Genomic DNA, 14,146 nt, shown 5'->3' on the forward strand with positions numbered 1-14,146 from the left:
GGTACTTGGCTCACTCCGGGTCTTCAGCAGCACTTCAGCGGCGGGTCCTTCAGTGCCACCGAGGACCTGGAGTAAGTGAAGGACCCGCCACTGAAGACTCGGAACACCACCTGGTGAGTACAAGCCCAACGTGTTTTTTGTTGTTGTTGTTGGTGGTGGTTTTTTTAGGTCATCCCTGCCGGGGCCCCGTCGAAACTGTTTGAATTGGGCCCCGCACTTCCTAAAGCCGGCCCTGATCCTGGACAATGATCCCACACTTTCACAGGCCTTGGGTGGCAGGCCAGTCCTCGCCCACAGGCAACCTGCCAACCTGAAACATATTCTCACCAGTAACTGCACACCGCACCATAGGAACTCTAGCTCAGGAACCAATTCGTGCAACAAACCTCGATGCCAACTCTGCCCACATATCTGCACCAGCAATACCATCACAGGACCTAACCAGATCAGCCACACCATCACCGGTTCATTCACCTGCACGTCCACCAATGTAATATACGCCATCATATGCCAGCAATGCCCCTCTGCTATGTACATAGGCCAAACTGGAAGAGTTGCTACGGAAAAGGATAAACGGACACAAATCAGATATTAGGAATGGCAATATACAAAAACCTGTAGCAGAACACTTCAACCTCCCTGGCCACACTATAGCAGACCTTAAGGTGGTCATCCTGCAGCAAAAAAACTTCAGGACCAGACTTCAAAGAGAAACTGCTGAGCTTCAGTTCATCTGCAAATTTGACACCATCAGCTCAGGATTAAACAAAGACTGTGAATGGCTTGCCAATTACAAAACCAGTTTCTCCTCCCTTGGTTTTCACACCTCAACTGCTAGAACAGGGCCTCATCCTCCCTGATTGAACTACCTCATTATCTCTAGCTTGCCTGCATATATATACCTGCCCCTGGAAATTTCCACTACATGCATCTGACGAAGTGGGTATTCACCCACGAAAGCTCATGCTCCAAAATGTCTGTTAGTCTATAAGGTGCCACAGGATTTTTTGCTGCTTTTACAGATCCAGACTAACACGGCTACCCCTCTGATACAGAACTAGCCAGGTGCATCCTGTATTCAAATATCTGATCAAACTTGGAGTTTTTACAGTACATGCAGGAGCTGCCTAGGGCAATGGTTCTCCAATTTTTCCTTCTACGTATCATATTATGAGGATAGTTCTATCCTTTCATGGTCTATTTGTCTTCCCAATCGCCCAGCCATCCAACTGAATCTAAGGAGTACTAGTTATACTTTCTTGTGGTTTAGTGGTTGGTTAGTTGACTTATTTCTACTTTAAAGAAAATATTTAGCGTTCTTAGTATTTCGAAATGTAAAGAAACTGGGCGTTTTTACATTTGGGACTCCTTTTCAGTTCAATTACTTTTCAAGAGAAAAGTAGAGACTAGTTGTGCTGCTTTAAAGCAACAACAGAACACTTTATAACTGACACATCCGAGACACAATCCATGTTACCAACCACATCTCTAGCCAGCTCTTATATAATATCATTTTAACTTTGGCCACAAGGCGGCACTGGCTTGCAAACAAAATGTTGCAATATTCAATCTGTAAGAGCAATTTCAAACTGCTTCCCCTCCCAAGTTCTTCTCAGTGCACTCCCCTCCCCTTTTGTTTCAATACTTAATTGCATTTATTTCAGAATTACTAGGCAACCCACCCCCAAATGTATAATTTCAAGGTGATGTGCTTGCACTGGGATCTTCAGGATCTGCTCAATAGAGCACTATCATGTGATACTGGGAATAAGGTGGAGTTCAGCTTTAAGGAGGTGTCTCCTGCTCGCCTCGCAAATCTTTAGGGTCAGAGCTGGAGAAATACCAGTGGATGTTTTCCCCATTGCCTGGCTCCTTGTTCTCCATGCACCCTTCTGCTCAAACCTGCCCCAAATCAAGGAACGGGGGGAAATAAGATCAATTACAAGGTGGGTTCCTTTTGTGATTTCCTCTTTTTTATTTTATTTTTAATTGTGGTGCGCGCGCGTGCTTTTCAGAGGATGTTTCTGTGGCTCATCAGAGTGACAGAACGGGTGTAGCTGAGAAAGGTGTATTCCTGACCTCCCGGAGTCTCTCTTGGGTATGTTACTTGTCGGTCCGGGCTAACAGTATGGTATGCTTCCCGGCAAGCGGCTGGAATAGTTTTTACAGGGCATTTCCCGTCACCTTGCCTTGCATTCTGGTCGCTTTTTACCCCTTAGCATCAAACTTCGGGTCAAATCTTTGGAGAGAGCAGGAGAGGTCTGTGTGATCCCGACGAGGGGGAGGGCTGGGTTGGATTGCCGGGCTGTGTGCTTTTCCTGCCTGCCTTTAATGTCTCCTTCCCCACCCCTAGAAGCACAGGTTAGCCCCTCCGGGGATCCTTTTTTTTTTAAAGGCGTGGGGAGCCTGAGCACAGAGAGGGCAAACCGGCGTCTTCTCCGGCTAATGAGCTGTCAAGAAAAGACAAGAGCGGTCGCTGTCAACTTCATCTGCTCCCCCTCCCAGCCTATCTTAATGCTATCCCTGCTGGAGAGATGGGGCGGGAGGGAGTCACCATAGCACAGCAAACACAGCTTCCTTTAATCCGATCACTGGGGGGAGATTTGGGGGCTGGAGGCTCCGGGGGCTTCTCTGTCAAGAATAAGGAGCATAGGCATTTCCCCTTTAAAGCCGCCTACTAAGTAAGAAATAATTTAAAAAGGAGCTTGGCAAAATCAGCGAGACTCAGGCGTGACACCGAACAAGGTCCTGCGACGAGGGCTGAGTCTGTGACTGAGTTTAATATCTAGTCCCTCTCCTGATTGGAGAACGGGGAGGAGAGAACACATCCCCCCTTCCTGTACCTGGACCTGCTGAAACCTACTGAAGTCCCAACGTGCTTGGAGTTGTATGACCTCTGCTGCTGAAATGAAATCGTGGTTAATGTTTACAGCAAAATCAGTCCTGGGTTGTCTTTCAGCAGGTCACGGCACAGTTATACTGTCGGGAGTAGATAATTCATGAAGTCCTCATTGCAAGCACTAAATACTTCTAAATACAGCTTCTGGTTCTTGGGAGCACTACTGTTTTTCAACACAGATAGTTGTTTGTTAAAATACAAAATACAACAAACGCAGTTTGGCTAGGGGCCTTACATACCATGATGACAGGTTGCATATAAAATCCTAAAGTAGACCAGGGGGATTAGACAGACTGCATGAAGCTATGTGGTAAAGATATTATAAGCGATAACACTGAGGTGGATGGATGTCTGCTATTGAGCTAGCTGGCACAATCAGAGTAGTCAAACTTTGGCCAGTGGATGTAGATCGCCAAAGCCTGGCTATATTAATTAGCTATTTTAAATGTGCATATATTGCTAATAATGGTTGTAAAGAATCCGTTGCAGAAATGGAATGCAAAAGCAGCTGAGCGTGCGATTTAATTTATGCGTGAGCCTCGTTTACTTTTGTAATCTTCCTGTTGAATATCTAGGGTCCGATCCTGTAGTCCTAACTCTGGCAACGTGTTCAGGTCTGTCTGAGAGTACGGGCTCTCAACCCTAGCATATATCAAACAGAAGTAAGGCCAGTTTCCTGATGGGAGGAAAACATATCTCCTCTGAAGATTTACCTCTGTGTTTGTGTTTGCAGTTTATACCGTCTGTCATTTAAGGTAACTTCACTCCCTGGAGGTTTCTTAAAATAAAGTGGATTTCAGCAACATATGCTCCGGCGGCTTTCATAATCATTGAAAATCACATTCGTGACAACGACATTATGGAGTTGTAATTCAGGAACCATTAACATGGCGTAAACTGGCAATACTCCTTCCTACAGCTCTGACCTGAGGTTAAGCATACAACATTGTAAATAGCGTGTCTGAGATTTGGCAAAGGGAAAATTCCAGATTCAACCAGATTGTTGCTAACTACAGGTTGTAGCAGAGGTGTGTCCGTTTATTGTTGACTTCTTTCAGCACCCCCACCTCCCTGCACACATATCTGCCTGAGTTTCTGTGATGTAATAGCCTGCAGCTTTTGCGAAGGAGGGGCTTATTTGAGCATTTCTATTTGTGTTGCATAGGTAAATATCGATCGCTCCCCACCTCTTTTTTTTGCAAACTTTTAATATTTGCTTTTTTATTTTCTTTCCTGCTCCCGCCCTTTGTTCTTCTCAGCTAGACAACAATTCTGTCTGACATTAAAGTGATCAGAGTTGCTGATTTGCCTTTGACCCAATGTCAGCGGCACGTTAGTGACCAGCCGGTCAACAGTAGAAAATCAGTTAGGTAAGGAACTATGTTTTGCAGTAACTTTTTCATCCCTGTTTACTCATGTCAGATTGGGCTTGTCCTTTGATATTTTATAGATAAATAGCTTTAAAATAAGAGATGCATTAAACACATGACAATTTGAGAAAACAGAACATAGCAGGTCAGAAGAACCTTAAAAAGAATGTAATGTTTAAAGGTGCAATCGGTCGTAAGATGAGCTCACTTTTTTAACCACATTATTGTCGTGTGTTAAATGTAATTTGTTTAGATAGTAAACTGTCGGCAACTGTTCTCTTCTCACTTGTAAATATTTTGTAACATAATGGAGCTTTCTTTCTTTCTTTCTTTCTTTCTTTCTTTCTTTCTTTCTTTCTTTCTTTCTTTCTTTCTTTCTTTCTTTCTTTCTTTCTTTCTTTCTTTCTTTCTTTCTTTCTTTCTTTCTAATTTATCCTGTACTTCCTACAGAGGCAAAACTTCTCAACGCCTGAGTAAGGGACGCGGGATCAAGGCTATCTAGTCCTTAATTTTGGTAATTCGCCTTCCAGTCTCTATTTTACGTTCTAGGATTCGCAGACTTCCAGAATCTGGAGAGCGATTATTAAACTATTAAAATTGTGCTCACATGTACGGTCCTAGCATAGATTAGGACCCATTAACCCCCTTTCTTCCTCCCTCACTTTTAGTGATACAGCTTCCTTTTGCATGCGAAGAAGTGTAGGATTAAAATCTCAGTAATGGCAGAGTACACAGGGTAAGGGGCGAGGGATTTCGCAAAAGTTCTTGCGCCGCTATTTAGCAGTGAATAATTCTCCTTCCAACCCCCAGTCATACGGCGAAGATAGTTAACCATGGAAACCGTGTCACTACAAACATTCTATTTAAAAAAAGCTTTGGGGGGAATAATTGGAATGCAAATAATTGATGCTTGAGAAGCGGGAGAGATGGGTATAGCTGAGGGCTGTAGGTTTGGGAGTGATTCCTTTTTCTCTTTTGAAGCTCCAGAATGGAAAAGACATAGAATCCATTAAAATTGTAGTCTTCTCCGTCTAGCCTCGTTTTATAGCCAGAGTCGCTTATACAAACAGAAATTCCGCCTTGCCTCCATTACCACCCTGACACTATACCTACGTCCTCACTTTCTAGTTTGTCAGCAGCACTCGCTCATTCTAATCTGTACAGTTCTTCAGCTCCCCACAAGGCAATCTCACGGTGGCACAGTCAAAGAAAGAATTCCTGTCACCACGTCTGGAGAGGCAATTACGTTCACGGGAAAGATTGTGACACTCCTGATATGCGTTGGCCCACCCACCTTGTTCCAATCCCCCTTTCCACAGTTCTTCATCGTGGCTGGCAAACGCGTGACATGAAACTAGAAGGACAATGCGTCTGCTTCTGTTCTGCCTCTGAAATGATCGTCCCTGTTATACTTTCGGTTATATTTAGCATAATTTAAGATTATACGTGTCCTTCTCCCGTGATCAAGCGCCCTCCTCCGAATAAATTCTCATGCATATGTCTAAAGGACTCGTCTGCTTCCGAGCGTTGGATGCAACCACTAGCTGGGAAAATCTTCCAGCTGCGTTCGCTGTCAACTCATAAGAGAGAAATCAGCCTATATCCCTGATTGAGAATTTAAGGCTCGGGGTGCAGGGCGCTGGGAAGTGACTTCCCCATTGGCGTCTATTCGCAGCAGGACAGCTCTGCTAGGGATTATATACTCATCGTCCTGCTCTTCCGCGTGCTGAGTCTCGCCTTTCTTTTTGGTCTGTCCGTGGTGCTGATGAAAATTCTTCTAGTGTCGTCCGTTCTGCTTCAGGGCAAGTCTTCTCACATTCCTTGGTGCTTGCTGCTCCAGAGTGAGCGGCACTGCTGGCTATATTTCTGAGTCAGTTGGGTGGATGCTGCCCCGAGGTGGAAAAGCATTTGAAATGGTAGAGAATATTCCATTAGCATTGCTTGGACGGGATCCTCATGGCAAGTGTTTGATGTAGGGTAGTCTGTAAAACCTCTTCTGCTGTGGCGATCTTGCTTACTGTCTGAGACCACTTGGTCTGTTTTGAGGGTTATGAACAAAGAATCGGAGAAGCAACTCACATACTCTGTACTGCAGAAAGAAGGGCCAATCTCTCTTCATGGTCATATCTGCATCCTTAGCATCATAAAATTATGGCACAATTAAAATGATAAGAAATAAACATATGTGCTCTTTTCCCTTTGCAGATTGTTATCAAGGTTATCAAGGAAACGAAGTGACAGCTTTTGGTGAGATCCTGCTGGTTGAGTGATGAGAACATTTTGAGCTTCTGAAACCATTCGGAAGAAACTCAGTGCAGTCCAGACCAATGCAGGGCATGGATGCAAGTTCCAACAACGTGAACACCTCATTTCTCTCCTTTGCTGGGAATCAGTCCATCTACCTGAACTTTTCAGAGAAGAATTCCAGAATCATACACTTCCAAGATGAAGATTGCCACATGCCATTGGCCATGGTCTTCACCTTGGCTCTGGTTTATGGGGCTGTGATCATTCTTGGTGTCTCTGGAAATTTAGCCTTGATTATTATCATCTTAAAACAGAAGGAGATGCGCAATGTTACCAACATCCTTATTGTCAACCTTTCCTTCTCAGACCTTCTAATGACCATCATGTGTCTCCCCTTCACCTTCATATACACTTTAATGGACCACTGGATTTTCGGGGAGGCCATGTGCAAGCTGAATCCTTTTGTGCAGTGTGTCTCAATCACAGTCTCAGTTTTCTCTTTGGTCCTCATTGCGATTGAACGCCACCAGCTGATCATCAACCCTCGAGGGTGGAGGCCGAATAACAGACATGCCTATCTAGGGGTTGCTGCCATCTGGATTCTAGCTGTGGCTTCCTCCTTGCCTTTCCTGGTTTATCATGTATTAACTGACGAGCCCTTCAAAAATATAACAATTGATGAATATAAGGACAAATATGTGTGCTTGGACTTTTTCCCTTTGGACACTATCAGGCTTTCTTATACCACAGCTCTGTTGGTGATACAGTACTTTGGACCACTTTGTTTTATATTTATTTGCTACTTAAAGGTAAGAGAGAATCTATTTTATGATCTCTCCTTATTTCTGTCTGATTTCTGTTTGTTCTTATAAAGAATTGCTTCTGGGCTAACTTATTCTATATTTTTCTTTGTTGTTGAATTTTGTTTTTTGCAGATATACATACGCTTAAAACGAAGGAACAACATGATGGACAAGATGCGAGACAATAAATACAGATCCACTGAAACTAAAAGGATCAACATCATGCTGATCTCTATTGTGGTTGCATTTGCAGTCTGCTGGCTACCTCTTACCATCTTTAATATTGTGTTTGACTGGAATCATGAAATTCTACCTGTTGCCACCTGCAGCCACAATTTATTGTTCTTGATTTGCCACCTCACAGCCATGATCTCTACCTGTGTGAACCCTATCTTTTATGGATTTCTCAACAAGAACTTCCAGAGGGACTTGCAGTTTTTCTTTCATTTTTGTGATTTTCGCTCCAGGGATGATGATTATGAGACTATAGCCATGTCCACCATGCATACAGATATTTCGAAGACCTCTTTGAAGCAAGCAAGCCCAGTAACATTAAAAAAAATAAATAATGATTACGATGAAAAAATATAACCCCCTCTTCCAACCCAAGATGTTGGCAGTATGGTTACAGGTGATATGGGCCCAAGGAAAAGCACAAACTTGTAACAAAATGGGTAATAATTTTTCTTTTTTAAGGAACTCTCTTGTCACTTTGAAATGATATGCTGTGCATTTTTCCCTATTGCTGCTTTACTATTCACAGCAGTTATATTTGAATCTCACTATAAGACATTGTTGGACCTGCTTCTGTTTAGGGTTTTCATCAGCTGTCTTTTGTTGGAAAGTTATGCATGTCTGCGCTAAGATTTATCTATTGTATTTATCAAAAAAGAACATTTTTTCAGCAGTGTGAATATATACAAATCCATTGGAAACAACAGTGGTCTGAATGAGACTATCACTAAAGAAGACATCTAGTCTGGCATAAAATTAGATCATTCTGATTTGAAGAGCTTTTTTTTTTTAATCCAGTTTTAGAGCAATATTAAATAAAAGCCTATTTGCTGGAATAACTAGACAAGAATGACTCTTTCACAAACCCTCAGATTACATTAAATGGTGACATGCATATGCATTGTTTATAGAGATAATTTGTTTTTTAATCAATTAGGATCAAAGAAAGAATTAAGGGCCAATTTCTGTTCTTATTTATACTAATGAAAATTCCACAGAGTAATTCCACTGAGTGCAATGGAGTAACTCCAGCTTTTCACCAGTGTAACTTTTAGCAGAATTTGGCTCTTTCTCCTGTCTGAATTTGATCCTAACATCTTACAGCTAGATTTAATAATGCAAACAATTTTTTCATTTAAAAATCACAATTTAACATTTTCATTTGCTAACATCTGAGGGAATCAGACTGTTAGCATGAAGTTCGCCCCTAACCCAAGACATACACACTATTTAAATCCTACTTAGACCCTTTTTTGAGGACCTAAGTGGTGTTTAAGAGCCAGCCCTCTGCACAGGGTGGAATTTCACCCTCAAAGAATACTTTGAAAATCAGGTCCACTAGTAAAAATATGTGGTGGTCCTGGCTATTTGAAATTTTAATAGTAATTACTTTGCTAGTCTACATTAATAATGTAGAGCTGTATTCTTCCATCAGATACCATGATGTATTTCTGGACTTTCTCCAGCACAATGAAGGAGTTGATCCAAATTTCCATCATTGTAAAGGAAGGTAGAATTTAGCTTGAAATTTTTGTTGGCACATGTGGTTGCTATCCACCCATTCCATCTATTGATCAAAGGTGCTTTCACCTGTGGAGGCCACTCATTATTTGCCAAGATGTTCACAATACAGTTCTCTGAATTATTACATTTGTTAAAAGGCTTCTCAACTATAAATCTCCAGAATATAGACAAACAGGGCTAGATCCTCTGCTGATGTAAATCTACATAGCTCCACTGAAGTAAATGGAACTACAACAGTATTCATTAGCTGAGAATCTATGTCATAAAGTGTATTTTTCTGTCTAAGTCAGTGCCTATACAAGTAATCACCTTGTTTAATACAAAGAATAGAGCTGATTCTTGTTTATACTAAGGTCCCTTGAAACTATTTTGGCAGTATAAAAAGGCCTAAAAGCAGGTGTAATGTAAGTATAACACACATGGAAATTAGGCCTGGCATCTCTAAACACAAAGGATCTCTAAGTATGATGTTGAATTTAATATGCTCAAAATATGATAGGAATAGATGATTAAGAAATATTTTGTTTTGCCAGTGTTCAAATGTCAAAAAATAATTTGTGCCTTGTGCAGTCTTATAAATAATGTATTATATAGAATGTTAAGGTATCAGCGTGTCCTTGTGCTATTATAATTTCATGTATCTCATTTTGGGAATGTTATTATGAGAGCGATGAGACAACTACTGTACATACAATGTATCCAGAAGAGAACATTTTGTTTTAGGAGCTTGGCCACTTTTGTGTTTTGTAAGTTTTTCCTTTTCTCTGTGGTCATCTCTGGTGATACATTGCCAATAGTTTAACAATGGACGTCTACTAATATTTCCCCTTCACTCTGTGATAAATGCCATGAATCGGGTAAACATTCTCGCAGGGAGAAATAGAGCAGGACTGGCAAATCCATCCTTGTTTTTCCCATTTAAAGAAAAACACTTTCTTGTAACCATATAGAAGGCAGGATACAAAACTATTTGGCAAACTAACATATGAATGTACCTGCAAGAGATGTTCATAGAGTTTCCTCTGTGTTTGGCTCCACTAGCGCAAAGCAACTCTAACGCTAGTATTGCCTGTGATGTGAATAGGAGAGTGGAGTAACCAGGGGTGCTGGAACAATTTGTATAGTGGGGGTGCTGAGAGCCACTGAACCAAACTGTAAACACTGTACATGCTGGAAACCACTTCAAGACAGGGGGTTGGCAGCACCCCAGCACCCCTACTTCCAGCACCTATGGAGGAAACAGCTCCGATGCCAACCCTTACTTGTGGTTGGTGTAGGACATATGAACAAAGCAAAGCAATCCCTGATGACTGTAACAGCCTCTTGAGACTGCTGTCGGTGTGATTAAGTTACAGCTGCCCTATAACTGTTCTAGCAATCTACTAGAATTATTTGAGGGGGTCAATAAGCATGTTGACAAGGGGGATCCAGTGGATATAGTGTATTTAAATTTTCAAAAAGCCTTTGACAGGATACCTCACTAAAGACTCAAGCAAAAAAAGCTGTCATGGGATAAGAAGGAAGGCCCTCTCATTGGTCAGTAACTGGCTAAAAGATAGGAAACAAAGGGTGGGAATAAATAGTAAATTTTCAGAATGGTGCAAGGTAAATAGTGGTGTTCCCCAGGGATCTGAGCTGGGACTAGTACTGTTCAGGATATTCATCAATGATCTGAAAAAAGGGGTAAACAGTGAGGTGGTAACATTTGCAGATGATACAAAACTACTCAAGATAGTTAAGTCACAAGCAGACTGCGAAGACCTACAAAAGGATCTTTCAAAACTGGATGTCTGAGCAACAAACAGCAGATGAAATTCAGTGTTGATAAATGCAAAGTAATGCACATTGGAAAACATAATCCCAGCTATACAAATAAAATGATGAGAGGTATATATTAGCTGTTACCACTAAAGAAAGAGATCTTGAAGTCATTGTGGATAGTTCTCTGAAAACATCCACTCAATGTGCAGCAGCAATCAAAAAAATCTAACAGAATGTTTGGAATCATTAGGAAAGGGATAGATAACAAGAAAAAAATATCATATTGCCTCTATATAAATCCATGGTACACCCACATCTTGAATATTGCATGCAGATCTGGTTGCCCCATAAAAAAAGAGATATTTCCAAATTGAAAAAATTATAGCAAAGGGCAACAAAATGATTGGGGGATGGAATAACTGCCATATGAGCAGAGAATAATACAACTGAGACTTTTCAGCTTGTAAAAGAGATGACTAAGGGGGGATATGATAGAGGTCTACAAAATCATGACTGGTATGGAGAAAGTAAATAAGGAAGTGTTATTTACTCCTCATAACACAAGAAGTAGGGTGTTACCAAATGAAATAAATAGGCAGCAGGTTTAAAACAAACAAAAGAAACAAAAGGAAGTATTTCTTCACACAACGCACAGTCAAACTGTGTAACTCTTTGCCAGAGGACGTTGTGAAGGCCAAGACTTTAACAGGTTAAAAAAGAATTAGATAAGTTCATGGAGGATAGGTCTATCAATGGCTATTAGCCAGGATGGGCAAGGATGCAAAACCATGCACTGAAGTATTCCTAGCCTCTGTTTGCCAGAAGCTGGGAATGGATGACAGGGGATGGATCACTTGACGATTACCTGTTCTGTTCATTCCTTCTGAAGCACTTGGCACTGGCCAGTGTCAGAAGCTAGGACACTGAACTAGATGGACCATTGGTCTGAGCCAGTATGGCTGGTTATGTCTTATACCTGGGAACCAGCCTAGTGGACAGCCAGTTCAGCATCAGGTGACCTTTGCACTCTTCCCTCTTTCCTCCCCAAGAAGTGCTGTGTACTCTTCAGCTGAGGATATAGCCCAGTATATTTTGCAGGAACAAAATATATTAACAGGGCAGTTTAATTTATTTGGAATGGTGGTGGGAAGTGAAGACATTGCAGAGAGGATTTTGGGCATGAGAAGGTTCCTCCTTTAGGACAATGTGTTTGCAAATGCCTGACACTCACTAGGGCATTTCAAAGGCAAGATCTTTACTCTTCAGAGTATTTTTATGTAGGGCTGGAAGTGACCTGAGGAGATCATCTAGTACGTCCTTCTCATGCTGAGTCAGACCAAGAAGACATAGAATATCCCTGGCAAGTGTTTATTTAAGCTGTTCTTAAAAACCTCCAATCACGGGGATTCCACAACCTTCTTTGGAAGCTTATTACAGAGCTTAAATACCCTTATAGTTAAAAAGATTTTTCCTGATATATAACCTAAATCTCTCTTGCAGCAAATTAAGCCAATTACTTCTTGTCTTTCCTTCAGTGGACATGGAGAACAATTGACTAATTCCATGTTATAACATATTTGGAGACTATTTGCCCCCACCCCTCAGTCTTCTTTTCTGAAGATTAACCGTTCCCAGTTTTTTAAACATTTCCTCATAGATTATGCTAACATTCACCTTCAGTTTAGTGTCAATATTTTGACAACAGGTCCCAAAATGCCAGAAAGAGACCCCTCCCGCTCACTTGGCACATCACTGATCCTGTTCTTCATTTTCAGATTTCCTTCCCTGTACTGCTTCTTCCCTCATCCTGTGCCAGCCAAGTTCCCTTGTATGAGAGCTATTCATCCAGGGTCATGTTGTCCACATGAATTCCACAGTTTCACATTTAGTTTCACATTTACCAAAGCAACAATCACACAATTTTGAAATTGGTTCTTTTATTGTGTTGTACTGTCCACTTGTAACCCACAACCTACACTGACTTCTAGACAAAACTCTTTGCAAATTGCTTTTTTTCTGACTTTCAGCCAGGTAGAATGTTTAAGAGAGAGAGAGAGAGAGGAATCAATATGGCATTCTTATTACTTATTCATTTATGTACAGTTCATATAAATCCAAACTACAGCCTTTAATAATACTTTGAATTTAATAAAAATCTGATAGCCTCCCTTTGTTTGGTCATTTACATTATCTTAGACTCTCCTCCCCCAGCAACAAACATTTTGCTTTTGTTTTTTAATAGTCAGTATTTTTATGACTGACAGCAGATAAAATGTTGCCATATGTGAGTACCATGTTAATAATTATCTGTGTTCAGACTAGTAGTCCCATATTCCTTATTTTCAAAATACTTGTTATTGTGTATTCTGATCTACATCCTTTGCGTCTTCATAAAGAAGGGTTACAAGAAGATATAAAAGGAACATCGATTTATTTGTTTCTAGGCTGACATCTACTGTTGGTGTGATGGAAAATAATCTTGTATGAGGCCTTTAACTAAGGACTGTATTTTATGGTTACAATTAGAAAAACTAAAACAATTCCCCTGATTTTTAATCCCTTTGAATCCATCTCTGAAAATTATGTTTAAACTCGAGGGAAAATTTTTTTCTACATGACTGGCCCCCATCTGACCTGGGAATTTTGCTAATTACGCTTCAGGACTAGCCATTCAGAAGGCCAGTGGCTTGAGTATCCAGTGCTGATCCTGCCATCTTACAATAACGGCCCAATTCAGTGAGACACTTGCACATGTCATTGAAGTCAATGGAACTTCTGAGCATAAGATTCAACATGTGTTTAAGAGCTCTGCTGAATGATGTTCAAAAGCTTTTCAGCTGGCCATTAGGATCGATCACCAATACAAAGAAGCTGCTTGAGATCCTACTATTATTACTGTTAGTGAGGAGGAACCAGAGCCCTTCCATCTTGATCCTGTATATAAATATTTTTACTTAAAAATTACTACAGAACTTCCATGAAGTGACATGGTGGGACATATGCTAAAGATACCATAGATGATCAATGTCAGCTAATTCCAGTTCAGGATGTATATCAGCTTCTACTAAAAATGGTCAACTTCTATATAAAATGTCAACATTTTAATTAAAATAAATTACCCACCCACAACTAACTTGCCATTGCACCTCTTGTTCTAACATCAGGGTTTTTTTTAAAAAAAGAAGAAAATTCTTGATAAATATTGACCCTGTTTATAACCAGGGTTTATAGTAGGAATGCATCCTATCAGCAACGTCTGGATCTTGGTCTGTATCCAGGCCCCAGTTCAGCAAAATGTTTGGGCACAT

General features: G+C 40.9%; 1 protein-coding gene across 2 annotated transcripts; it reads left to right on the forward strand.

The window, feature by feature from the left end:
• The first annotated feature begins 1,723 nt into the window (after positions 1-1,723).
• Positions 1,724-10,502, forward strand: NPY1R (neuropeptide Y receptor Y1). Of its 2 annotated transcripts, none has more exons than XM_030565576.1 (3): positions 1,724-1,946; positions 6,475-7,325; positions 7,452-10,502. In XM_030565576.1, exons 2-3 carry the CDS (start codon positions 6,597-6,599, stop codon positions 7,908-7,910), a joined length of 1,188 nt encoding a protein of 395 aa, XP_030421436.1. In that variant the 5' UTR covers positions 1,724-1,946; positions 6,475-6,596; the 3' UTR covers positions 7,911-10,502. The 2 variants fall into 2 exon arrangements, with proteins under 2 accessions (XP_030421436.1, XP_030421437.1); XM_030565577.1 differs by lacking the exon at positions 1,724-1,946 and adding an exon at positions 4,182-4,269.
• The last annotated feature ends 3,644 nt before the right edge of the window (positions 10,503-14,146 follow it).

Source organism: Gopherus evgoodei, chromosome 5 (genome assembly GCF_007399415.2).
Source record: "Gopherus evgoodei ecotype Sinaloan lineage chromosome 5, rGopEvg1_v1.p, whole genome shotgun sequence".
Classification (NCBI taxonomy): Eukaryota; Metazoa; Chordata; order Testudines; family Testudinidae; genus Gopherus; species Gopherus evgoodei.

Excerpts from the sequence above, each read along its gene's own strand:
- NPY1R (XM_030565576.1), top strand. The coding sequence starts at position 6,597 with ATGCAGGGCATGGATGCAAGTTCCAACAACGTGAACACCTCATTTCTC. Across the intron at positions 7,326-7,451 it reads TATTTATTTGCTACTTAAAG|ATATACATACGCTTAAAACG; the intron begins GTAAGAGAGAAT and ends TGTTTTTTGCAG.